At 37.6% G+C, this 21,142-nt stretch overlaps 1 protein-coding gene and 1 pseudogene across 1 annotated transcript; both read left to right on the top strand.

The window, feature by feature from the left end:
• The first annotated feature begins 4,749 nt into the window (after window positions 1-4,749).
• On the top strand, window positions 4,750-4,858 carry LOC118709742 (annotated as a pseudogene).
• A 1,948-nt stretch (window positions 4,859-6,806) lies between these two features.
• On the top strand, window positions 6,807-20,614 carry ENAM (enamelin). The gene is made up of 8 exons (XM_036421208.2): window positions 6,807-6,860; window positions 8,664-8,732; window positions 8,854-8,898; window positions 9,590-9,631; window positions 11,633-11,908; window positions 12,911-12,964; window positions 14,429-14,479; window positions 17,711-20,614. Exons 1-8 carry the CDS (start codon window positions 6,807-6,809, stop codon window positions 20,528-20,530), a joined length of 3,411 nt encoding a protein of 1,136 aa, XP_036277101.1. The 3' UTR covers window positions 20,531-20,614.
• The last annotated feature ends 528 nt before the right edge of the window (window positions 20,615-21,142 follow it).

Here is a 21,142-nt window from a genome sequence, read left to right as displayed (position 1 = left end):
AAAAAAAAAAAAAAAAAAAAAGAGCTTGGCCTGGCTGGGTAACTCCATTGGTTTCTCTCTCTCTCTCTCTCTCTCTCTCTCTCTCTCTCTCTCTCTTTTTCTCTGAAAACCAATGAAAATTTAAAAAGAAATAAATCCTGTTAGAGACTGCCTCTTTGTCTTGAATCTTTAAAGCTTTCTGGTATATCCACCCAAAGCCCAAATATGCCAAGTCAGATATCTTCAAACCTATCTGCTATTCAGAATTCTGAGGGGGAAAAAACAACATATTTTGAAGTACACACCTCTTTCCCTAGGTCACATTCTATTCAAATGGGTATAGCCTCTTGGAATCCAAGGACACATTTGCCCAACATCTCAAGTGTGGGCTTATGAGATCCATCCCCTGTAAAGTCCCTTCACGGGTGGAAATTTGGGTAGTGACGGGTGAGAAAGGGAACGCACACAACAGAGGGCTGCACTCCATGTGTATGGACTGGTTTAGGAAGAGGAGCTTGAACCAAATGTGTGCATCGTTTCACTGTCGATGTGTCAGCGTAGATGTTAGCAATTCTGAAAAAAGTGATTAGACGATGTCTGGTAAGAAATGATGTGATAGACTCACCAAGCTTCAACTTACTCAATTATCTAGTCTGCTATAACTGTTTATTTAAAGTTGATTCATCTTGCCCAGCATGCACTACACTTCAAATACCAAGAGAGCCTCTTGTTGTCAAGATGAGCAAGACATTTTTTTAACTTTCCATTAAACTTTAAAAAATTATAAGCCATGTCAGTATTTGGAGTTGAAGTTCCACAAAGCAATCTCCTTTAAGTTCACATCCGCTTCATATTTACAGAGAAGTCCTTTATAGAATCTTTGTCCTGGTGTCCTGACACCCCTGACAAAAACATTTTGTACATGGCTACACTCTTTAGAGTGAAATGGTTAACCACAGGCAGATCTAGTTTCAAATCCTCATTCTACTTTTTAGCCTTCAGCAATTTATCTTCACTCAGATTCCTTTTTTTTTTTTTTTTTTCAAAGGTAAAATGTTGGTGAGGGGAATTATCACACCTATCTTATAGGGTTTTTTGTGAATATTAAATAAGGAAAGTCATCTAACACACACAGCATAGTGCCCACCACATAGTAAATGAAGGTATTACTGTTCTCCATTTCAAGGTGCTATTACTACAAGAAAACAATAATGGCAAGGCTTATTGTCACCATTTTATGTTATTAATTAAATATTTTATATCTATCTCTTTTCAAAAAGTAATTTTAGATAGTTCACAGCAAGTAGTAGTAACACAGATAAAATTAGAAGGTAGGCAGGCAGAGAGGAAGTTCACAGACAGTCTCAATGTGGAGTCCAAGGTCGAGTCACAATGAAACTAACAAAGCCCTTCTGCACCCTCAGTGTTCACATGGCCATGAGGTTTGGTAAAATTTGCCTACAATTGGTGAAGACTACTGTTTCTTACTACTTCTATAGTCCCTCCATCCTGCTTCTCCCAAACTCCTATGGTGTTGAAATAGCCATGGGCATTTTGAGAAAGTTGAAATAGGGAGACATTTTATTTGGGTGTAGCTCAATATATTTATGTGATTCACAGTCAACTTCTGTGTCTAGTTAAAATACTACTAAGGTATTCTCTTGTAGGAATGGCTCCTAGAAATATTCCTACTTCCCATGCCTAGCTCTCAATACCTACTCATTCTACAGGTGGCCCAATGATACAAAGCCAGAAAGATACTCTGACTCCCTGTGATTTCCCCCCCCCCCCCCCACAGTTAAAATCAAGACAATAGCAACCATTGTTATGAAAGGAAAAGCTAGGTAAGCTGTGTATTAACCTCTTTGCTTCAATGCCAAGACAGCATGGAGTAGAGGAAGTACAGAATGGGGATTCTGGAGCCAAACTACCTGATGTTACTAGCTATTTAACAGCTAGTAAACATTAAACCCTCAACAAGCTGCTTAATTTTTGTGGCTGGGTTTTCTTATAATAAAATATGGATAATAATAGAATATGGAATACTACACTGTGATAAAACCTCATAGGGATCTTCAATCTATAATAAGTGGATGCTTAGAGCATCCTTATAGCAAATGGTCAATAAATATATTGTCTCCATTACAACCAGCTTATACGAAGTATTAGAAGGTTAAAAACATCTAACCCATGTGAAGCTCCTGTATGAGTCGGGCACTGTTCCAAGCACAGTGAACACCATTACTCAGTATTTCAAACCTCAAGATCTGTGTTCTTAATCATTGGGTAACATTTTCTCCTTGGGATGAAGAGAGAAAATGGAGAACAAGACAGTCTTCTTCTATTCTAAATCATTTTAAAGATGATCCTGAGTACATATATGAGAGTGTTACTCAGAGCTCCAAGAGGTAAACACTACCTCTGAGGGTGGTCCAAAAAAATGAGCACCCACCAGCTGTAACTCACTGACACCACAGGGTAACACTTGCATTTATAGAGTGAAAACTGGGCTTAAACTAGATAAACCTGATGCATTTCATGATTTAATATTTTCTAGGTTCTAATTATATATACATGTTATTGCTCCTTGGGTGGCTTTTGTTTCTTATTTTTATTGTTTTGTTTTGTTTAATGAATATACATAATAAGGTAAAACAGTCCTTAAGAATCTTTAGGAAATATATCACTGGTCAGTGTCAAAGCAACTACTAAGCAAGCTCTAAACACAATCACAGGTAAGTAACCTTTACATACCGATTTATTTATAATATTCATTTGCACTATGTGCTAAGAACTTTAAATATTACCTATTAAATTCTCAAAAATTCAATGAAGAAAAGACTATTGTTATTTTCTACTTTACAAGTGAGGAAACTGAGAATATGAGATTAATTCACTTGACCAAGATTTGAAAACAAGTTAGTCATTGTCTGAAGCCAGAACTGAAGCCCCATTCAGAGTGCTGACTCAGAAAATTTTCTATCTTAATACCTTGTGCAGATTGAGTGGGCACCTAAGCTGGGGCTTTGCATGAGAGGCCACTCGGGATATGTTTGTGGAATAAAACATTACTAACCATTGAATATGTGAGAAATGAAGTCACACTCCTCTTCTCTTAACTGGAAGAGTTTCTCAAATTTAGGACTTAGGATATGCTATATGAATGGATCCAGAGAGAAGTCAAGTTTGTGGACTCTTAAACACTATTTGGTCACCAAAAGTGAATTCTTTTTTTTTTTTTAATATATTTTATTGATTTTTTACAGAGAGAAAGAGAGAGGGATAGAGAGCCAGAAACATCAATGAGGGGAAACATCGACCAGCCGCCTCCTGCACACCCCTCACTGGGAATGTGCTCGCAACCAATATACATGCCCCAGACAGGAATCGAACCTGGGACTCTTCAGTCCGCAGACCAACTCTATCCACTGAGCCAAACCAGTTTCGGCCCAAAAATGAATTCTTAAGACAACTTTATCTCAAGTGTCTCAAGTTCAGTAAGTTTGCAGTGTTGGGGTATTCTGCTAAAATTAATCCAAAGACCTTCAGCTCAACATTAGAAGAGAGGATTTATTGGCTTAGAAGAGAGGATTTATTTGCTCTAAGAAATATGACTGCTTTTATTTCTCCTTAGTAAGTCATTATAAGGTGTAATGTGGAACCATACAAGTAACCTGTGTATTGATCCATTATCACCAATCATCACTCAGTGTCTACTAGGTACCAGACATTACATACATTATTTCATTTATTTCTTAGAATAAACTTGCTACTCTCTAATTTACTGAACAGAAATTGAATACTTGGATAATATGCAAAAAGTTTAAACTCAGGTCTGGCAATGCCAAATCTGGCCTCTTTCTACCACAGCTAGAGTAAAAAACCAGAAGACTTTGCTGCTCCCAATGGCTTAAACTCTAGAGCAATGAGAAAATCTTAATACCGTAATTGGAGGAAAAGAAAAGTAGGGAGGTCACAAACTCTTAGAGGATATGAGTTCTCTTTCAGGGAAAAATTAAAGTGCTTTTACACACACACACACACACACATACACACACACACACACACACACACACACACGAATACTTATATACAATGTCAAGGATTACAGATCCCAGTTAGGAAGACTTGTTTTATGGACAAGATAACGAACAGAGAGAAGGGGCAGGGAACAGATACACAAACTTTTTAAAAAGCCAAATCATAAACATGTTCACAAATAGTTGTAATGGTTTGGAGGGAAAAGAATTTATAAAATAAGTAGAGATAACTGGTGTAGAAAGGGAAATGTTACAAAGGACTGGTTTCAAGATATTATATCAAGTTTTTAAAGAAAAAAGAAACTTGGCTGTTCTCTCAATCCAAGCTACCACTACTAAGAGTTTACCCATTCAATAACTTGGCTAGATTTTTAAAACAGATTTCCCTGGGCAGTGGGAAAGGATAGCTAGAGAAGATGATAAAAAGTGAGGTTTAGTGGCATTTTCCAATAAACTATCTAGCTAAGGCCGAAATAAAAACTCCAGCCCCCGTGTGAAGAGCAAGCACAGGCCTGGGTCGGCAAACATTTCACCTCCATGAATACTCTGTGCTCTGAACATCCTACCACCTGAAAATTAATCTTAACGTACATACAGTATGTACAGTATCATAATTTCTACTCAGAATCTACAAAATCCAACAAAGATAGCCAGGTGTTTGGAGCAGATATACCTTGGGAACCACAGACTTAAAAGATATTTAAAGCTTAATTTAAAGTCAAATACTCTCAGCTTTGTGCAGTGGCAGTATCATGGCCAATGAGGTTTATCTGAGGCGCTATTATTATTAACTGAAATAATAATAATAATAATGTCAAATACTTGGATCAATTTTAATTTGTGGTACTAAATTCAGGGTGTAGGAATGGGGCTAAGAAATGCAGTATTAGCCCAGCCAGCATGGCTCAGTGGTTGAGCATCAAACTATGAACTAGGAGGTGGCTGTTCAATTCCTGGTCAGGGCATGTGCCCAGGTTGCTGGCTCCATCCCTATTGGTGAACGGGGGGGGGGGGGGGGGGGGGCGTGCAGGAGACAGCGATTAATGATTCTCTCTCATCATTGATGTTTCTACCTCTCTCTCCCTTTCCCTTCCTCTTTGACAACAATAAAAAATATTTTTTAAAAGAAAGAAAAAAAAAAGAGAGAGAGAGTTGTTAGCGGGCTCAAGAGAAGACATGGCACCTCCCATGCCTTGGGAGAATAGTGGCCTGGGCAACCACTGGGTGAACTGCTATGCACAATCATACAGAGTAGGAACCAGCTTTTGGCATCAAATTTAAACATTCTTAATTTTCAAATGCAAGCATTATAACACGCAAGCATCATCACTGGAAATGGAGCCGTAAGAGAACAGCAGAATCCAAGCTCAGCAAAGACCACAAAGCTTGTTCTGTCAATGAAAAGTATCGTTTATTTATTTAGAAACAAAATCTTTACTATGGTAAGTCAGGTTTCCAAAAAAAATCCATAACATAACCCCTTCAGTGAGATTCTCAGCTCATACTTTAAAGAAGTTGTATTGTCATGAAAAGCTAAGATTCCATTTGCTGTTTTGCCGAATGCTTCTAAAACTCTGTATCCCCAGTGACTGAAATATATTTGAGTTCAGAAATAACACTGTGTAGCCTTATGTTGTCCATGGCATTCAGTTCATTTTAATTATATATTAAGTATACGTTAATTTAACATTAAATTAAATACATATATTGACCTGCCTTTTAATGATGTTCAGTGATCAATGACAACAGATTATAGTCAATATTCATCTTTGTTTCCTAGATGTCTTTGTATAAACAACGTTTCTATACTTAAAAAGCCCCAAATTCATCAAGGAAAGCATCATCTAAAACTTACTGCTACAAGCTCATTTTCCTAGACTGTTATTATACATAATAATAGACTTGATTTAACAACTCCTGTAATAACACATTACAGATTTTACATTGGATGTGTTTTTTTGCCTTAAACTCTGTGTTGGCGAGACTATTTCCTCAAAGCTGATTGGTTGTGCAGGTCTGTAGCAGTGCTTAAATGTGACCTTGCTATCCCAACCTCTTCTGACGAGGAGAAGCCTTTTGGTACAGAACATGATATCTTCATGATGAATTTGTTTTATTATTAAGAAATAAATGTGTCTTGCTTCTTGAAATCTCTCTGGCTTCAGCAATTTATAGTCATTTCCACTGCAGACCATTTAAGAATATATTTCAAAGACAGACTAACAAAGTTCAAGTACAAGTTATTTTTTTTTTTAATATTGGAGCTTCTAATTGGGTGAGTATGTATTAGAAACTATCAACACAAATAATATAGAGCCAAAAAAGGAACTTAGGTTAGAGATGTTGGTCGACTACCATATTGCATATAACTATGTTTTGCAGACTGATCTTCTGATAAAACTTGAAACTCCTTGGTTTATTTGGGATATTTGTTTTTCTTTTAAGTTTTCTTCCAACCTGCTTAATCTAATCTTAACACTGTGATTTTGTACATTTCCAATAAAGCAGTAAAGTTTTGTCAACACTGCACTAGAATTATCCCAAGTACAATACCTGGGTCATTTTATCTCTGATTTAATTTTCATATTTCCTTAGAAGAACAGAATAAGCTTGATTTTTGAAGACCCTAATGAGGACATGATTGGGCAAAATAATTAACATTGCACGTGAGCCATAGAACTGAAGCTTTACTATTCATTTTGTTTGCTTGTTTCATTTCTATATTGGTTTTTTTCTCATGCCAAATGTGTATTTTTCTTAAAGGCTTATGAAAATTTTGGTGAAAAAATGTTGCTGCTTCAGTGCAGACATGGAACCTCTTTTCCTAAGTTAGATAACTTGGTGAGTATTATCATTTATTTTCCTTATACACACAGGTTTCATATCAAACTAAATTTTGTCAGAAATATACTTGAGGGGATAAAACACTTTAGATATGTCAGAAGAAACAAAGGATTTTTTAGTTGACAGGTGGGATGGAAGAAGTAAGAACTTATGCAATAATTGTACTCCATAGCAATAATTATGAGTATTATTTTCAGCTCGAAAAATAACTCATCATAGACTTTCACCTAATCATAAACTTTCTAGAGATGGAAGTAATCTTAAAAGTCATCCAACATAATATATTATTTTTGCAAAAGAGAAAATGAGTGGCATTTTATATTTATAAAATATAAGACCACATCTTCCTACATGAATGTATAACATAAAAAAATCTAAGTGACAGCTACTACTGAGATTAAATGGATGACTAAGCAAGCGAGAAATTAAACATCCAAAAGTTCCCCAAATCTTAGGCCATAATCTTGGAAAGTATATTTAGGGGGGAAAAGCATTCACCAATATTCTCTTTATTAGCTTCCTGTACTAAACACACTAGTTTCAGTTGTAATTTTTAATTCTCCACAATGTTATGATTCTGAAAACCTTTAATTAAGAGAAAAAATATTTACATATTACTGCTTCCTTTGTTTCATTACACTCTCCCAACTTCTCTGATATATAAAAAGGAATTGATTACACTTAAAATTTAGGAAAATGTTAGTGTCCTTTAATTATATTTCTGTGAAGCTAGCAGAAGGCTGAGTATTGGCTCAAATCACTACTAGATGCCTAGATAAAAGCAGGAACAAAAGGAATAAAAATGGTGTCCCTATGCTGGTAACTATGCTAAGAATCGTGTTGTATCTGCTATACCATAAAAATAAGTCATTCTGACTAAATCCTTTATTTTCCTCAATTGTATACGCAAATAGAACAGTTTTCTTAAGGAATTAGCTAAGGAAATGCTTCAGAATAAATCTTGTTCAAATAAGTAAATACAAGTTCTAATTATACAAGACTTTCATAATTAGCTAAAGTAGGATAAATGAAAACAATCTCGAAGCATCATATATGTCTTCAGTTTCAATGTTTTCCTCCATATGTTTAATCAAAGTATCTAACAGAGATGAATTTATGGTTTTTGCCTATGTTTTTCTATTTATCTGACCAGCCCTTGAGCAGAAATGACTTTTTAAATATAAGATAATATAATAATGAAGAAAATGATAGGATTCTGGGATATTCCAGTTTTTTTAATTAGCCCCCATATAATGGAATGTTGTCTATATCACATTAGAAAGTAGTTTAAAGTACTGATTTTGGAGTATGCCCTCATTGAAACTGAGATATTCTGAATATAGTCAGAAATTACTATGCCTTTTTAAACCAGCCTAGCAACTAGATGTTCAAAATCAGCAGTATTCATATTTTTCAGGAAAACTCCTAATTTCTCATTTCCACATTTCAGTACGATAAGCCATCTTCTAATTTCTCAAGCATCAATTCCCTCTCTCTCTCTCTCTCTCTCTCTCTCTCTCCCTCCCTCCCTCCCTCCCTCTCCCTCTTTTCCTCCCTCTCTCCCACACTTCTTCCCTCTCATCTTTCCTTTATACTGTGACCCTTTGGGCAGCTTAGAACATTACCAGGTAATAACTAACAGTTTTTTAATGTAAAGTTAAAATGGCAGCAGAGGTCCCTCTCACTATCTGCCTCTGCACTCCTCTTGACAGACAGGTGGGCTAGTGCCTAAATAAGTGCAGAGTATCCCAAGCTTAAGTATTTCATAGTCCAAAAATAAAATCCAGATTTTTATTTCAGGTACCAAATGGGAAAATGAGGATTCTCCTGGTCTTTCTAGGTCTGCTTGGTAATTCTATTGCTATGCCAGTGAGTATATTTTTAAAATTTAGGACTTTTTTGTGTGCTCTTTGTTACATAGCTTGAAGAAAATTATTGGGCTTATTTCAACTGACATTCTGAATTTATCATTGGTATCTTTCACTTTCAGATGCACATGCCCCGGATGCCTGGGTTTAGCAGTAAAAGTGAGGAGGTATGTATTATATGTTCAGTGTCTGATGAGAAGTTTTCCAGAGCCCTGTCCTGAGAGTTCATTTAAAAAGGAAAATGTTGGAAAACTTTCTGGTATAAAAATGTCTTAAGAAAGAGGTAGAGGAAGTGAGATTTGAAAGACTTAAACTCTCAAATTAAGGCAAAGTAGTCATCTCCTCAGCACCATCCTACCTATGTATTTCAATATTTCTTCTCAAATTAAATGTGAATTTGTATTACATTTTATAGCTTTTTTGCTAAGTTTTCAAGCCAGCAAAGGTAGCCATTTATACCAAGGGCTGTTAGACATTTAAGTATATAAATAACTTTCACATGACGTTTTCCCAGGATCATTAGCCAAACTCATTACTCATCAGAAAAAAGAATCATCTTTCTATAGAATTAACACACTCTCAGACCCTGAATTCCAAAAAAAAAGTAGAAGTGAACATTTAATAGCTTCAAAGTAGACAAGATTTTTATTCTCTATTATTCTTCTCAAAATAAAATTCTGAGTAAAAAATTAAAATGCCATGGAAGTTTTTATTGCATTTAACTTTTTTTAATAACCAGTAAAATATATTATGACTCTTGTACCTTAAAAATCAATACAACTTATTTACTATGATTTGTGGATTGATTGAATGACAATGTTTCACTTGTGCCACATTAATGGATTCCTTTGGTCACAGATGATGCGGTATGGTCAATTCAACTTCATGAACTCCCCACATGTAAGTTATTATGTCTAATGATCTATACTTTCTGGTGATTTCTTGTTTATATAAAGATAATTACATTGTAACTATACACAGATTTTAATTATAAGAGTTTCAAGGGGGGGGGGACTAATTTCACCTGTCCTCTTATAACAAATTTTCTTCTTATTCATTATTATTGTTGTTTCAAATAAATAAAACTCATTTTTAATTACAAGGGCTCTTTAAATCCAAAAGAAATGTGTTCTGAGAAAAGATCACACAAGATATATTCACAAATAATGAGAACAAAAAATAGCATAGTAAATATTCAGTGGAGGTGGTGTAAATTTCATTTGGATTCTTTTAAAAGATAATGCCAAAATTATGAAATAAATTATCATTTTATTTAAATAAATTTAATTATACTTATCACTGTGTGGTAATTCTTAGAACTGACTAATAATTAAGCAAGCATCTGTTGAGTCTTTTGGCATGATTTTTCAGACAAAATTGTGTGTTAGTACAATATCATTTGTCACTTTTGACTTGTGGCATGATTATAAAAAGCATTTTGGAGGAAAATCAAGGACTTCGTCTGCTTTTCCTTAATCTTTTTAACCTAAGAAGTTACATGCATACTAGAGGCCTGGTGCATGAAGTTCATGCACTTGGAGTGAGGGGGTCCCTCAGCCCAGATTTCAAGAGGGCGCAGGACAAGCCAAGGAATCTCACTGGTGCACGATTGGGGCTAGCGAGGGACATGGGAAGTTGGCCAGGGCATGTCTGGCCCATCTTACTCAGTCTAGATCACTTGGACCCATCTTACTTAGTCCAGATCAGCTGGACCTACTGGTCAGAGCATCTGCCCCGTGGTGGTCAGTGCACATCATAGCATATTACACTTTGGTTGAATGGCTGACTGGATGACCAGACACTTAGCATATTAGGCTTTTATTACATAAAATATGCATAACCCATGACAGACAATAATGTGAAGGTCTGGGGTGTGGGAGATGTGTTCAGGGTAGAGGGGGTCAATGGGGAAAAAGGAGGGATAGCTGTAATGCTTTCAGCAATAAAGATACAATTTAAAAATAAAAAAAAAGCCATTCTCTTTTAAAGCCCCTCACCTAAAATTATCATCATTGTCCATTTTCTCACTTTTGACTATTGATTGACCCAATTCTTTTTAAACTGTCATTCTCAGTTTTAGTGACTTTGCCTATAATTTGATGTGTTCACCAACTTAATTGTCATAAAATACTACATCTTAATGCAAGAGTTGAAATTTTATCTTCCATCAGTTTACATGGCATTTGCATATGTGTGTGTACCTCATCCAATAGACAGCAAGAGACTGCTTAATGAAGACTGGAGATAGAAACTGGTGTGAAAACAGAGAAGGAGCATTTGAATGGGAACTGATGTTGTAAGAGGTCAATCTCTAGATTAGCATTTTCAGATTATTGCTCCTCTTACTTTCCCATCAACTTTGAAATTGTGGAAATTCTGATAATGAAAATTGAATTAATGAGGATTCACCTGCAATCAAGAAGCACAGGCACCATTAGAGTGTTTACACAAATTTTCTCTCTCTCTCTCTCTCTCTCTCTCTCTCTCTCTCTCTCATCATTTGTTTTTTTTAACACTCTCACTTTATTCCTTTTGCTTTTCCTCCTCCTCTTCCAGCCTCTAACAAGTCACAGGAATTTTGAATTTAACATCAACTCCTCTATAACCTGACTTACACAGTTCTTAACTGTAGAAGCTTTATTCTTCAACTGAATTTTCTTGCCCAATTTGTCCTTTGCTCTGTTTGTTTGTTTGGTTGGTTGGTTTTCTAGAAGACTGATGAAATTCATTTCTGTGAGATAACATGTAAGGGAATGCTATCTAAAGATCTTGACGCTTCCATTGTTAAATTCCATGGGATTTTTAAGATTCCTGGCTGATTATGGAGACTGACACAAGAGGGTGGGGAGAGCTGGAATCTCAGCCCTCATGTGACCTTACTGTTGTTTGCTACCCTTTCAGATGACACAGTTGGGCCCCTCATATGGGTATGGTATGCAACCCCCTCAGCTCTTCCCACAGTACCAGATGCCCATGTGGCCGCAGCCACCACCCAACACTGGGCGCCCAAAGAAACCCTCATCTCCTTCAGCACCCAAACGCCAGGGCAAGACGGACCTAGCCCCAGAGACCCCGAAGCCCAACCCGCCTCAACCAAAAAAGCCACCACCAAAGAGACCTTTGAAGCAGCCAACGCCTGCCCCAACTCCGCCCGAAGAGGAAGCCCGGCCACCTCAGGTGAGGCTCACCCAGCAAAATTTCAACCCAAGTCATATGGCCTCAAAGGGATTCGGAAGGCCTTGCTGCCCACACATACACACTTCCTTCATGCTGCTGCTCAGCACGGGGACTGCTGTGAGCAAAAGAGAATCTTTAGTTTTGACATTTTCTTCCAAGGTGATTCAGTCACCTCCTATTCAAAGCTGCCTGGTGAGTCCATTTCAGTTCTTGTCTGAGTTAAAATTACTCAAAAACTCACCTTAAAGAAGGCCCTTTAAAATACAGAGGTAGGAGAGTCTAGTAATCTGAGCTCTAATGGAAGAGTCCAGACACAGCGATCTGAGTTCTACCTTCAGTAGTAGAACTGGAGGGTAGTAGTATGAGCAAGTCACTGCACCTTTTTAGACTCCAGGTTCCCCATGAATGAACAAAAAGATCTCTAAGACCCTTGCAAGCTCTACATTTTGATTACCTAAAATGTTGTCCTGAAAGGCAGGACTGCTTCAGTACTTCAGGATGGTCCTGACTTAAAGCACGAGAACTGATAAATGGTTTCTCAAGATCTCATCTCATGTGGAGCTTTTAAACAACTGTCTTCTAGAAGGTTAGCATTTATCATTAGACACTATTATAGATGTAGAGAAAACAAAATTAAATGAAAAGACTCTCTTGGTTCCAATCATTTATCAGCTATGAGATTTGGGACAAGTGCCTAACTTCTCTGAACCTCAGAATCTTAAATGAAATGGGAATAATAATAGCACATATTTTCTTTGGTTATGTGAGGATTAAGTAAGCTTACCAATATAAAATACTCAACACAATACCTAGGACATGTGTTCAATAATACTAATACTAATTATTGTTGTTATTATCATCTCTGCCCTACAATTAAAAAGCACAGTTTAGTGCAAAGGGTGATGTAGACTCTCAAGTTTCAAATAATTGTATTTACCAGTTTTGTTTTATTTTTCATATAGTCTCACTTCCACATCATGACAATTCTTTCTTTCTTTCAAGGCATTCCCACCATTCGGCAATGGGATGTTTCCCTATCAACAGCCACCGTGGCATGTGAGTTTTTTCTTCTTAGTATTAGAAGTGAAAAGTAATATTAGCATGTTGTATCTCAAACTAATATAAGTTTGTACACTCTAAAGGGAATGCTATGTGCCAATCCTAGAGTTCATGGGACAAAATCATTACATCAGTGATCATGTAGGACAAAAGAATTTTTAAGTGAACTTTTTACTCAAATTGGTGGCATGAACACAGCCTAAATTATCAAACAACTGCTAATAACTTAGTTAATGAGTTAATTTTAAAAAGTTGTGCTACTTCATTACCATTTTCTGCTTCCTCAAAAGATTTGACAACACAAAGATTATCCTCATTTAATGTAATGGGGAAATTTGAACAAAATGGAATTTGTAAATCACAAGATAAGCTATGATTAGACAAAAATTTTTCCATTGTCATATCTAATTTCTAGCCACAGCTATTTTATTATAAAAAAAAACATACAAAATAACATTTACAAGAATCCTTTAAGTTTAAAGTCACTAAAGTAAAATACAATATTGAAATTGCATTACAGGCATTAAAAATGTGAATTGCAAAATAAACTATTTAAACTAAAGAAATAGTAAAGACCAGTTGCTGTTAAAGTAACATAAATAAATAAATATTTGATTACTCCATTCATTGGTTTTTCTTATTTATTATACTTTTAACCAAGAAGGTTTCTTGTTAACAAGGAACAATTCATTTATATAAGAGTGCCTTACTTTTTTTCTTAAAAAAGTTACTTCCGCTTACACTGGGCATATTGAAGTAAGGAAACTAAGGCAGTACCGGGTGAATAGTTAAAAAGCAGGTGAGCATGAGTCTCATGCTGAAGTAGCTATTAAACACATGTATATAAAATTCTGGAAGATCTGTGGAAGGTGAACTGCTTTTCTAATCCTCCTCTGAGTAGAAACCCAGCCCTCAAATTTGAGTAGAAAAATAAACCTTGGTCAAATAAAAACATTATAGTAATAATGCAGAAAGGATTGTCAATTTGTCACCCTAAATGTGAAGTAGATTATCTAAAAATAGCATCATTATTTAATCTTCATCATTGCATGTTCTAATATGGATGTTTGGACCCTAATGGAACTCATCCCACTTTCTCCCTCTCCTTCACCCTTCCCATCTATGTGTCTGAGTGTGTGTATGTGTGTGTGTGTGTGTGTGTGTGTGTGTGTGTGTGTGTGTTGAGGAGATGGGGCCAGGTGAATGCTAGGATATGATATTTTCAGTAGGATGAATAGGATCCTTCTAAAGCAATTGTATTTACCAGTATTCACTGTCAGATTATAATTATAGTTGTATTAATAGCTGGATTGTGAGAACTAATGACTCAGATGCTAAAAGCTAACAGTGCTGACACCCAGTCACTGATAGGAACTATTTTAAGACACCTCGAGTCTAACAAACAAACAGCAGTATAGGAAGTGGTTTTCTCTTGTGTTCATTGTGTTTTTCACCTTTCAGAGGGTACCACCAGGTTATGGACGTCCACCAGTCAGCAATGAAGAAGGGGGGGTAAGTACAAGTAAAGCTACATTCCCCATTAGCAATTACAACCTTTCAGTCTCTACTTTATTTATCCCTACCTAATAAGAAAACTAAAATCCAACACATGAACCTATTGCTGTAGTGCCCATGATATAAGGGAGAAAAAGTGAAATAAATCAAGCCAGTAAAAATACAATAAATGTGATACATAATTTCTCTTCTACATGTATTGGAATCTTCCTCCTTCCCTCCCTCCCTCTCTCTTACTTTCCCGCTCTGTCAAAGAAGGCTAACCTAATAACCTACTCTCCAGTGATGGAGCAACTAGTAAACAGAGAAGGAAGTAAAAGCATCTTAGAATGTTATCTCCACAAGAGAAGTAATCATCTAACTCCATCATTGTACAAATATATCAAAGCCCAGCAAAGATAAATTACTAATTAATTTCACCTACTGAGTTAGTAGATAAACTGGACCCAGAATCCAAGTCTTCTGACACAAGTTCAACAAACTTTTTTTGACACCACACTAGGAGAAGAGCCAAATGCATGTCATAAAGCAGTGGTTCTCAACCTGTAATTTTGCTACTATTATGAATTGTAATGTAAATATCTGTGTTTTCCGATGGTCTTGGGTGACCCACAGGTTGAGAACCACTGCTGTAGAGCCTAAGGCCATCAGAAAACACAAATATTTACATTATGATTCATTAACAGAAGCAAAATTACAGTTATGAAGTAGCAACAAAAACAATTTTATGGTTGTGGGTCACTACAACATGAGGAACTGTATTAAAGGGTAGCTGCATTAGAAAGTTGAGAACCACTGTCACAGAGTGATAGGCTGTTAATATGTTCCAGCACTGTGTCATCAAAAAATCCTTGCAGTGATGGTGGCACAGCTTGCCACCTCTTTTTTCCTAGATATATGCTATGTCCTCAGTGAAATGCAGAAACCTGATAGATCTGGGAAGTGGACAGTTAAAATAGTGACATTAAAATTTTTATGTTAGCCCTGGTTGAATTGGCTCAGTTGATTGAGCATTATCCTATGCACCAAAAGGTTGGTGATTCAATTCCTGGTTAAGATATATTCTCAGCTTTTGATCTCCATCCACATTAGGGAATGCACAGGAGGCAGCTGACCGATATCTGTCTCTCTTTCTCTCTCTCTTTCTCTCTCTCTTTCTTCTCTCTCTCTCTCTCTCTCTCTCTCTCTCTCTCTCTCTCTCTCTCTCTTCTCTCTCTTCCCCACATTCCTTTTTCTCTAAAATCAATAAAACATTTTTTAAAATTATTGTTAGTAATGTCATAAGGTGCTTTAACAAATATCATTGTGAAATAATCCCAAATAAAAATGAGTCAGATAATTGTATGCAGCCTAAAAACTAAAACTTCAAATTTTCACAACTATAACATGAGAGGGTGAGGCTGAATGACCCAGGCAGTTGGCATAGGCATTAAGAAAACTGTATTCCAACTCCAAGGACCTTGTCTGATTTCCTACATGTCAGAGGCATCACCACAGCCACGTGTCTCATCATCTCCATCCACAAATAGAAATTAAAAATACTTTTTCCCTAGATTGTGTTTATTTTAAAAGAAAAACTAAATGACCTAAATCCCACACAAATGTCTACCAAACACATTGCATCATTCATGAAACGCTTTTTAAGCACTTCCCCTGCACTACCCTGTTTCCCCGAAAATAAGATAGTGTCTTATATTAATTTTTTCTCCCAAAGTTGCGCTAGGTCTTATTTTTGGAGGATGTCTTATTTTTGGGGAAACATAGTAGGTACCTAGAAAACAAAGATGAAAAAATGTTTTCACTCAAAAAGTTCACATGGGAGAATCAAGTGGGAGAATCCTAGGAAAATGGGCAATTGCAGTGCAGTGGATAATTGTTATAGCATAAGTCTATGCTGCTGTAGACACCCCAAGTAGAGCCTAATTCTGTCCCTGAAAGTCAGGACAGAGAAGAGAGCATTCAAACTGAATCCTGAGAATGAGTCAAGCTTGCCAGGAAGTAATAGATGTGTCTGTGAAAAGGTTTGCTATGAAGAAGCTATGCGCAGAGGCAATGAAAGACAGAGAGAATATTCAGAGAACTAGTTGTAATTTTCTTTTTCTTTTATGTATTGTGATAAGAATACTTCACATTTGTTGACCTCTTAACAAATTTTGAAGTATAGAATACAGTATTGTTGACTATAGGTACAATGTTCATAGATTTCTAGAGCTTATTCATCTTGCTTGCCAGTATGCCTCCATGGTTACACAAGGGCCCATGAACCAAGAGTCAGGGTTCAATTTCCAGTCATTGCACATGCCTGGGTTACAGGCTTGATCCCCAGTAGCAGGTGTGCAGGAGGCATCTAATCAATGATTCTCTCTCATCATTGATGTTCCTCTTTCTCCCTCTCCCTTCCTCTCTCAGAAATCAACAAAAATATTTTAAAATTAAAAAATAAAGAGGAAAGTGATAGAACTTTCCCACACACCCAACCCCCCAAACTCCACTACTCCGGTGGCAATGGAAAAGTAAGGTTAGAGGTAGGTAATATTACATCCAGAGTAACCAGTAAGGAAACTATTGCAATAGTTCAGGGGTTTGGGGGATAAAGGAAGAGGGGAAAAGGAGGAGAATAAAATTTTAGAGTTAATAGGATGTGGTCATTAATTACTACAAAAAACATAAAGGAGAAAAACAGAAACAACTTGGGAAACTGAGTAAATCCTGTTAAATACTACTTAGATATAGAATATTAGAGAAGGAGATTTAGGGAAAGATGAGTCTAGTTTGGGTACATTCTGTTGGAGGGACTCATGAGAGCTTCATTGAAGCTGTCCTGCTGTCTCAACCTCAGGAGAGACTGGGATGGCCAATTATGACTGTGGAAGTCATTGGCATATATTTGTAGTAAAAGAATTTGGCTGCAATAGCTTGCTCAGGCAGATATGTAAAATGAGAACTGGAGAATGAGATAGAGGATAGAAATCTTAAAAAAAAAAATAGTTTTAGAATAGAGGCCAAGAAAAAGAAAGCTGAGAGGTAATGGACAGAAATTACAAGAAACAGAAGGGAAAAGGGTCATAGAACCCAAGGAGGAATCAAATGTCAAGAAAGAAAGCTTAATTCTTTAGTGTTAAAAGAAACATGTGGCTAATAAAATTTCCCTATCACATTAAAAAATTCTGAGCACCATCATAGTGGGAAGCAGAGAGTAATTATCAATGTCTATCTTCTTCCCTACAGAATCCTTACTTTGGATATTTTGGATATCAGGGATTTGGGGGTCGTCCTCCCTATTATTCAGAGGAAATGTTTGAACAAGATTTTGAAAAACCCAAAGAAAAAGACCCTCCTAAAACGGAAAGTCCAGCCACTGAGCCCTCATCTAATTCAACAGTTCCTGAGACTAATTCTACCCAACCAAATGCACCCAATCCCGGGGGGCGTCCGGGTGGTAATGACACCAGCCCAACAGGAAACAGTGGCCAAGGGCCCAACGCTGGGAGCAACCCTACAGCTCAAAATGGGGTCAACCCAGCCCCTGCAGTTAACGTTTCAGGCCATGGGCCACCAAGAAGTCATATCCCATGGGGCTCAGGTCAGCCAAATATTCGTGAAAATTACCCACATTCTAACTTTCCAAGTTTTCCTGCAGGAAGACAATGGCGTCCCACTGGTACTGCCATGGGACCCAGACAGAATGGGCCTTTTTACCGAAACCCAGTCCAAAGGGGTCCTCGGTGGAACTCCTATGCTTTGGGAGGCAAGCAAGCTGTTCATCCAGGAAATCCAATTTATCGCAGACCTTATGCTTCCACTGCAAGAGGCAATTCTCCCAATCCAGCAAATTTCAGAAGAAAACCTCAGGGGCCAAATAAACAGCCTATGGGAACCAATGTTGCCCCTTTGGGTCCCAAACATGGTACTGTTGGTCACAATGAAAAAATTCAAAACCCAAGAGAAAAGCCATTAGGTCAAAAAGAAAGAGTAGTCATTCCTACAAGAGATCCAACTGGCCCTTGGAGAAACTCTCAAGATAATGGAGCTAATAAATCAAACTATAAACTGCCTCCTCCCGAAGGTAAAGTGCTACCCCCAAATTTTAATTCTATTGATCAACGTGAAAACTCTTATTACCCAAGAGGAGATTCCAGAAGAGCCCCAAATGCTGAAGGACAAACCCAAAGCCAGAATTTGCCCAAAGGGATTATTTTAGAGCCAAGAAGGATCCCGTATGAATCAGAAACTAATCAACCAGAATTAAAGCACAGTACCTATCAGCCTGCATACCCTGAGGACATCCCTTCCCCTGCAGGAGAACTTTTTCCTGCTGGAAGAAATACTTGGAACCACCAAGACATCTCTCCACCTTTTAAGGAAGATCCCAGCAGGCAGGAAGAACACTTACCGCATCCTTCCCATGGTTCTAGGGCAGATGTGTACTACCCTGACTATAACCCCTACGACCCCAGGGAAAGCTCACCATACATTAGAAGCAATACATGGGATGAGAGAGATGATTCTCCCAATAATGTGGGACAACCGGAAGAGCCGCTGTACCCAGTGAATACTCCAGACCCAAAAGAGACAGTACCTTATAATGAAGAGGACCCAATTGACCCAACTGGAGATGAACCTTTCCCAGGACAAAGTAGATGGGGTGCGGAGGAGTCACGCTTTAGAGAAGGCACCACGGTTAGGCACTACAAAGATGAACAGTATACCTCAAACAGACCAAAGGAGTACCTTCCCTATTCCTTAGATAATCCGTCGAAACCCAGGGAGGATTTTCCTTATGGTGAATTTTACCCCTGGAACGCAGATGAGAATTTCCCATCATATAATGCAATTCCCACGGTACCACCACCTGTGGAGAACAGGGGCTATTATGCCAACAGGCCTGTGGGACAAGAAGAAAGCTCTCTGTTTCCTTCTTGGAACTCCTGGGACCAGAGGATAGAAACCCAAGGGCAGAAAGAAAGAAGACCATACTTTAACAGAAATTTCTGGGATCGGCCAACCAATTTACATAAAGCCCCTGTTAGTCCACCACACCAGAAAGAGAACCCACACTATTCCAGTAACTCCCCAGCTGGGCTTCAGAAAAATCCAATATGGCGTGAAGGTGAGAATTTGAATTATGGAATGCAGAATACTAGGTTAAATTCACCAGACAACGAACATTTGGCTTTCCGTGACTTAATTCCTCCAAGTTATTCAGCAGGTCAAAAAGAAGCACATTTATTTCACCAAAACCAAAGAAGCCCTTGCTGTGCTGGTGGCTCTGTTGGACACAAGGACAATCCACTTGCTCTACAAGACTACACTCCATCCTTTGGTCTTGAACCAGGGGAGAACCAAGACACCAGTCCCCTGTATACAAAAGATAGCCATACTAAGCAAGCAAGACAAACCATCTTCCCGACAAGCAGCCTACCTGGCCAAAGAAACAGCTCAGAGAAAAGACAGCCTGGAGAAAGTCAAAACCCAAGTCCTTTTAGAGATGATGTGTCCACTTTGAGGAGGAACACACCGTGTTCTATAAAGAATCAAAGGGGAATTATGCCCTTTTCTGAAGCCAGTTCCCTTCAATCAAAGAATATACCTTGTCTCAAAAATGACTTTGGAGGAGATGGAAACAATGCTTTGGAACCAATAATTGAAGGCAACCAGCTTAATGAAAGGACTGTTGACCTTACTCCGGAGCAGCTTGTTATCAGCACACCTGATGAAGGCCCCAAGCCAGAAGAAATCCAAAGTGAAGTACAAGGAAATGAGGGCGAAAGGAAACAACAAAGACCATCTAGCATTCTACAGTTACCATGCTTTGGCTCCAAATTAGCAAAGTATCACTCCTCCAGCCCTGGAACTCCATCTAGCATGGGAAGGGAAAGCCCATTCAACGGGGATTCAATAATGCCTACTGAAATTCCTGACTCATTGGCTACTGGGACTCAGTTTCAGAGTATAATTGTAGACCCCTATAATGTAGATGAACACATTCCATTTGATTCTCTTCAAATAGGGACCAATCCACAAGACTGCTTACTACTTCAGGCCTAGATATTATATCAACTGAGCATTCTTTGGAGAAGAAAAACACCTGAAAATTTTACAGGTGGTTTTACAGTGGTTCTCAAAGTTTTCCCCTGAATATTTTATTAAATATCTGACCTGCTTGGTGATCCTTATGTTTTCCCCCATTCCAACAATAGGAGTAGTGACCCATGTGGTGCTGATAAGGTTGGGTCTCTTGAAGTCACTACATCCAGTGCTACCACTATTAGTGCAGACCTTAAAAAACAAGCAAACAAAAAGGCAGGAAGACTATGATCACCACTACCTTGAAACTTGGAAGCCACTTGTCTGGATTCATTTCCCTTTGCTTGCTGAGTCTTCTTTTTTCTCTCAAAGTCCCATACTTGCAAAATGCTCTGGTTTTGCAAAACAGAAAAGCAGATGAACTTTCCATTTTGTGTATGGAGATCTGTGTCAGTATAATCCTGATGATTGTACTTTTTTTTTTTTTTTTTTTTTTGTCTTTGTCCATTTTTGTTTTCAGTTTTTTTCCCCCCTAGGAAATGTTCTCTTGGCACTTTTTTCTTTCACTACCTCTTTTTTCTCTACCTTTATTACTTACTTTCTTATCTTTCTTCTTTTAATTCTCTCTCAACC

This window comes from Pipistrellus kuhlii, unplaced genomic scaffold (genome assembly GCF_014108245.1).
Source record: "Pipistrellus kuhlii isolate mPipKuh1 unplaced genomic scaffold, mPipKuh1.p scaffold_m20_p_1, whole genome shotgun sequence".
Classification (NCBI taxonomy): Eukaryota; Metazoa; Chordata; class Mammalia; order Chiroptera; family Vespertilionidae; genus Pipistrellus; species Pipistrellus kuhlii.
Note: the sequence above shows the minus strand (reverse complement) of the source record. Positions and strands in the feature narration are given on the sequence as shown.

What these genes read in the sequence shown, in the direction of transcription:
- ENAM (XM_036421208.2), top strand. Translation starts at nt 6,807, where the DNA reads ATGTTGCTGCTTCAGTGCAGACATGGAACCTCTTTTCCTAAGTTAGAT. An exon ending in ATCAACAGCCACCGTGGCAT is followed by an intron (nt 12,965 to 14,428) that starts GTGAGTTTTTTC and finishes TTCACCTTTCAG; the next exon opens with AGGGTACCACCAGGTTATGG. An exon ending in TCAGCAATGAAGAAGGGGGG is followed by an intron (nt 14,480 to 17,710) that starts GTAAGTACAAGT and finishes TCTTCCCTACAG; the next exon opens with AATCCTTACTTTGGATATTT.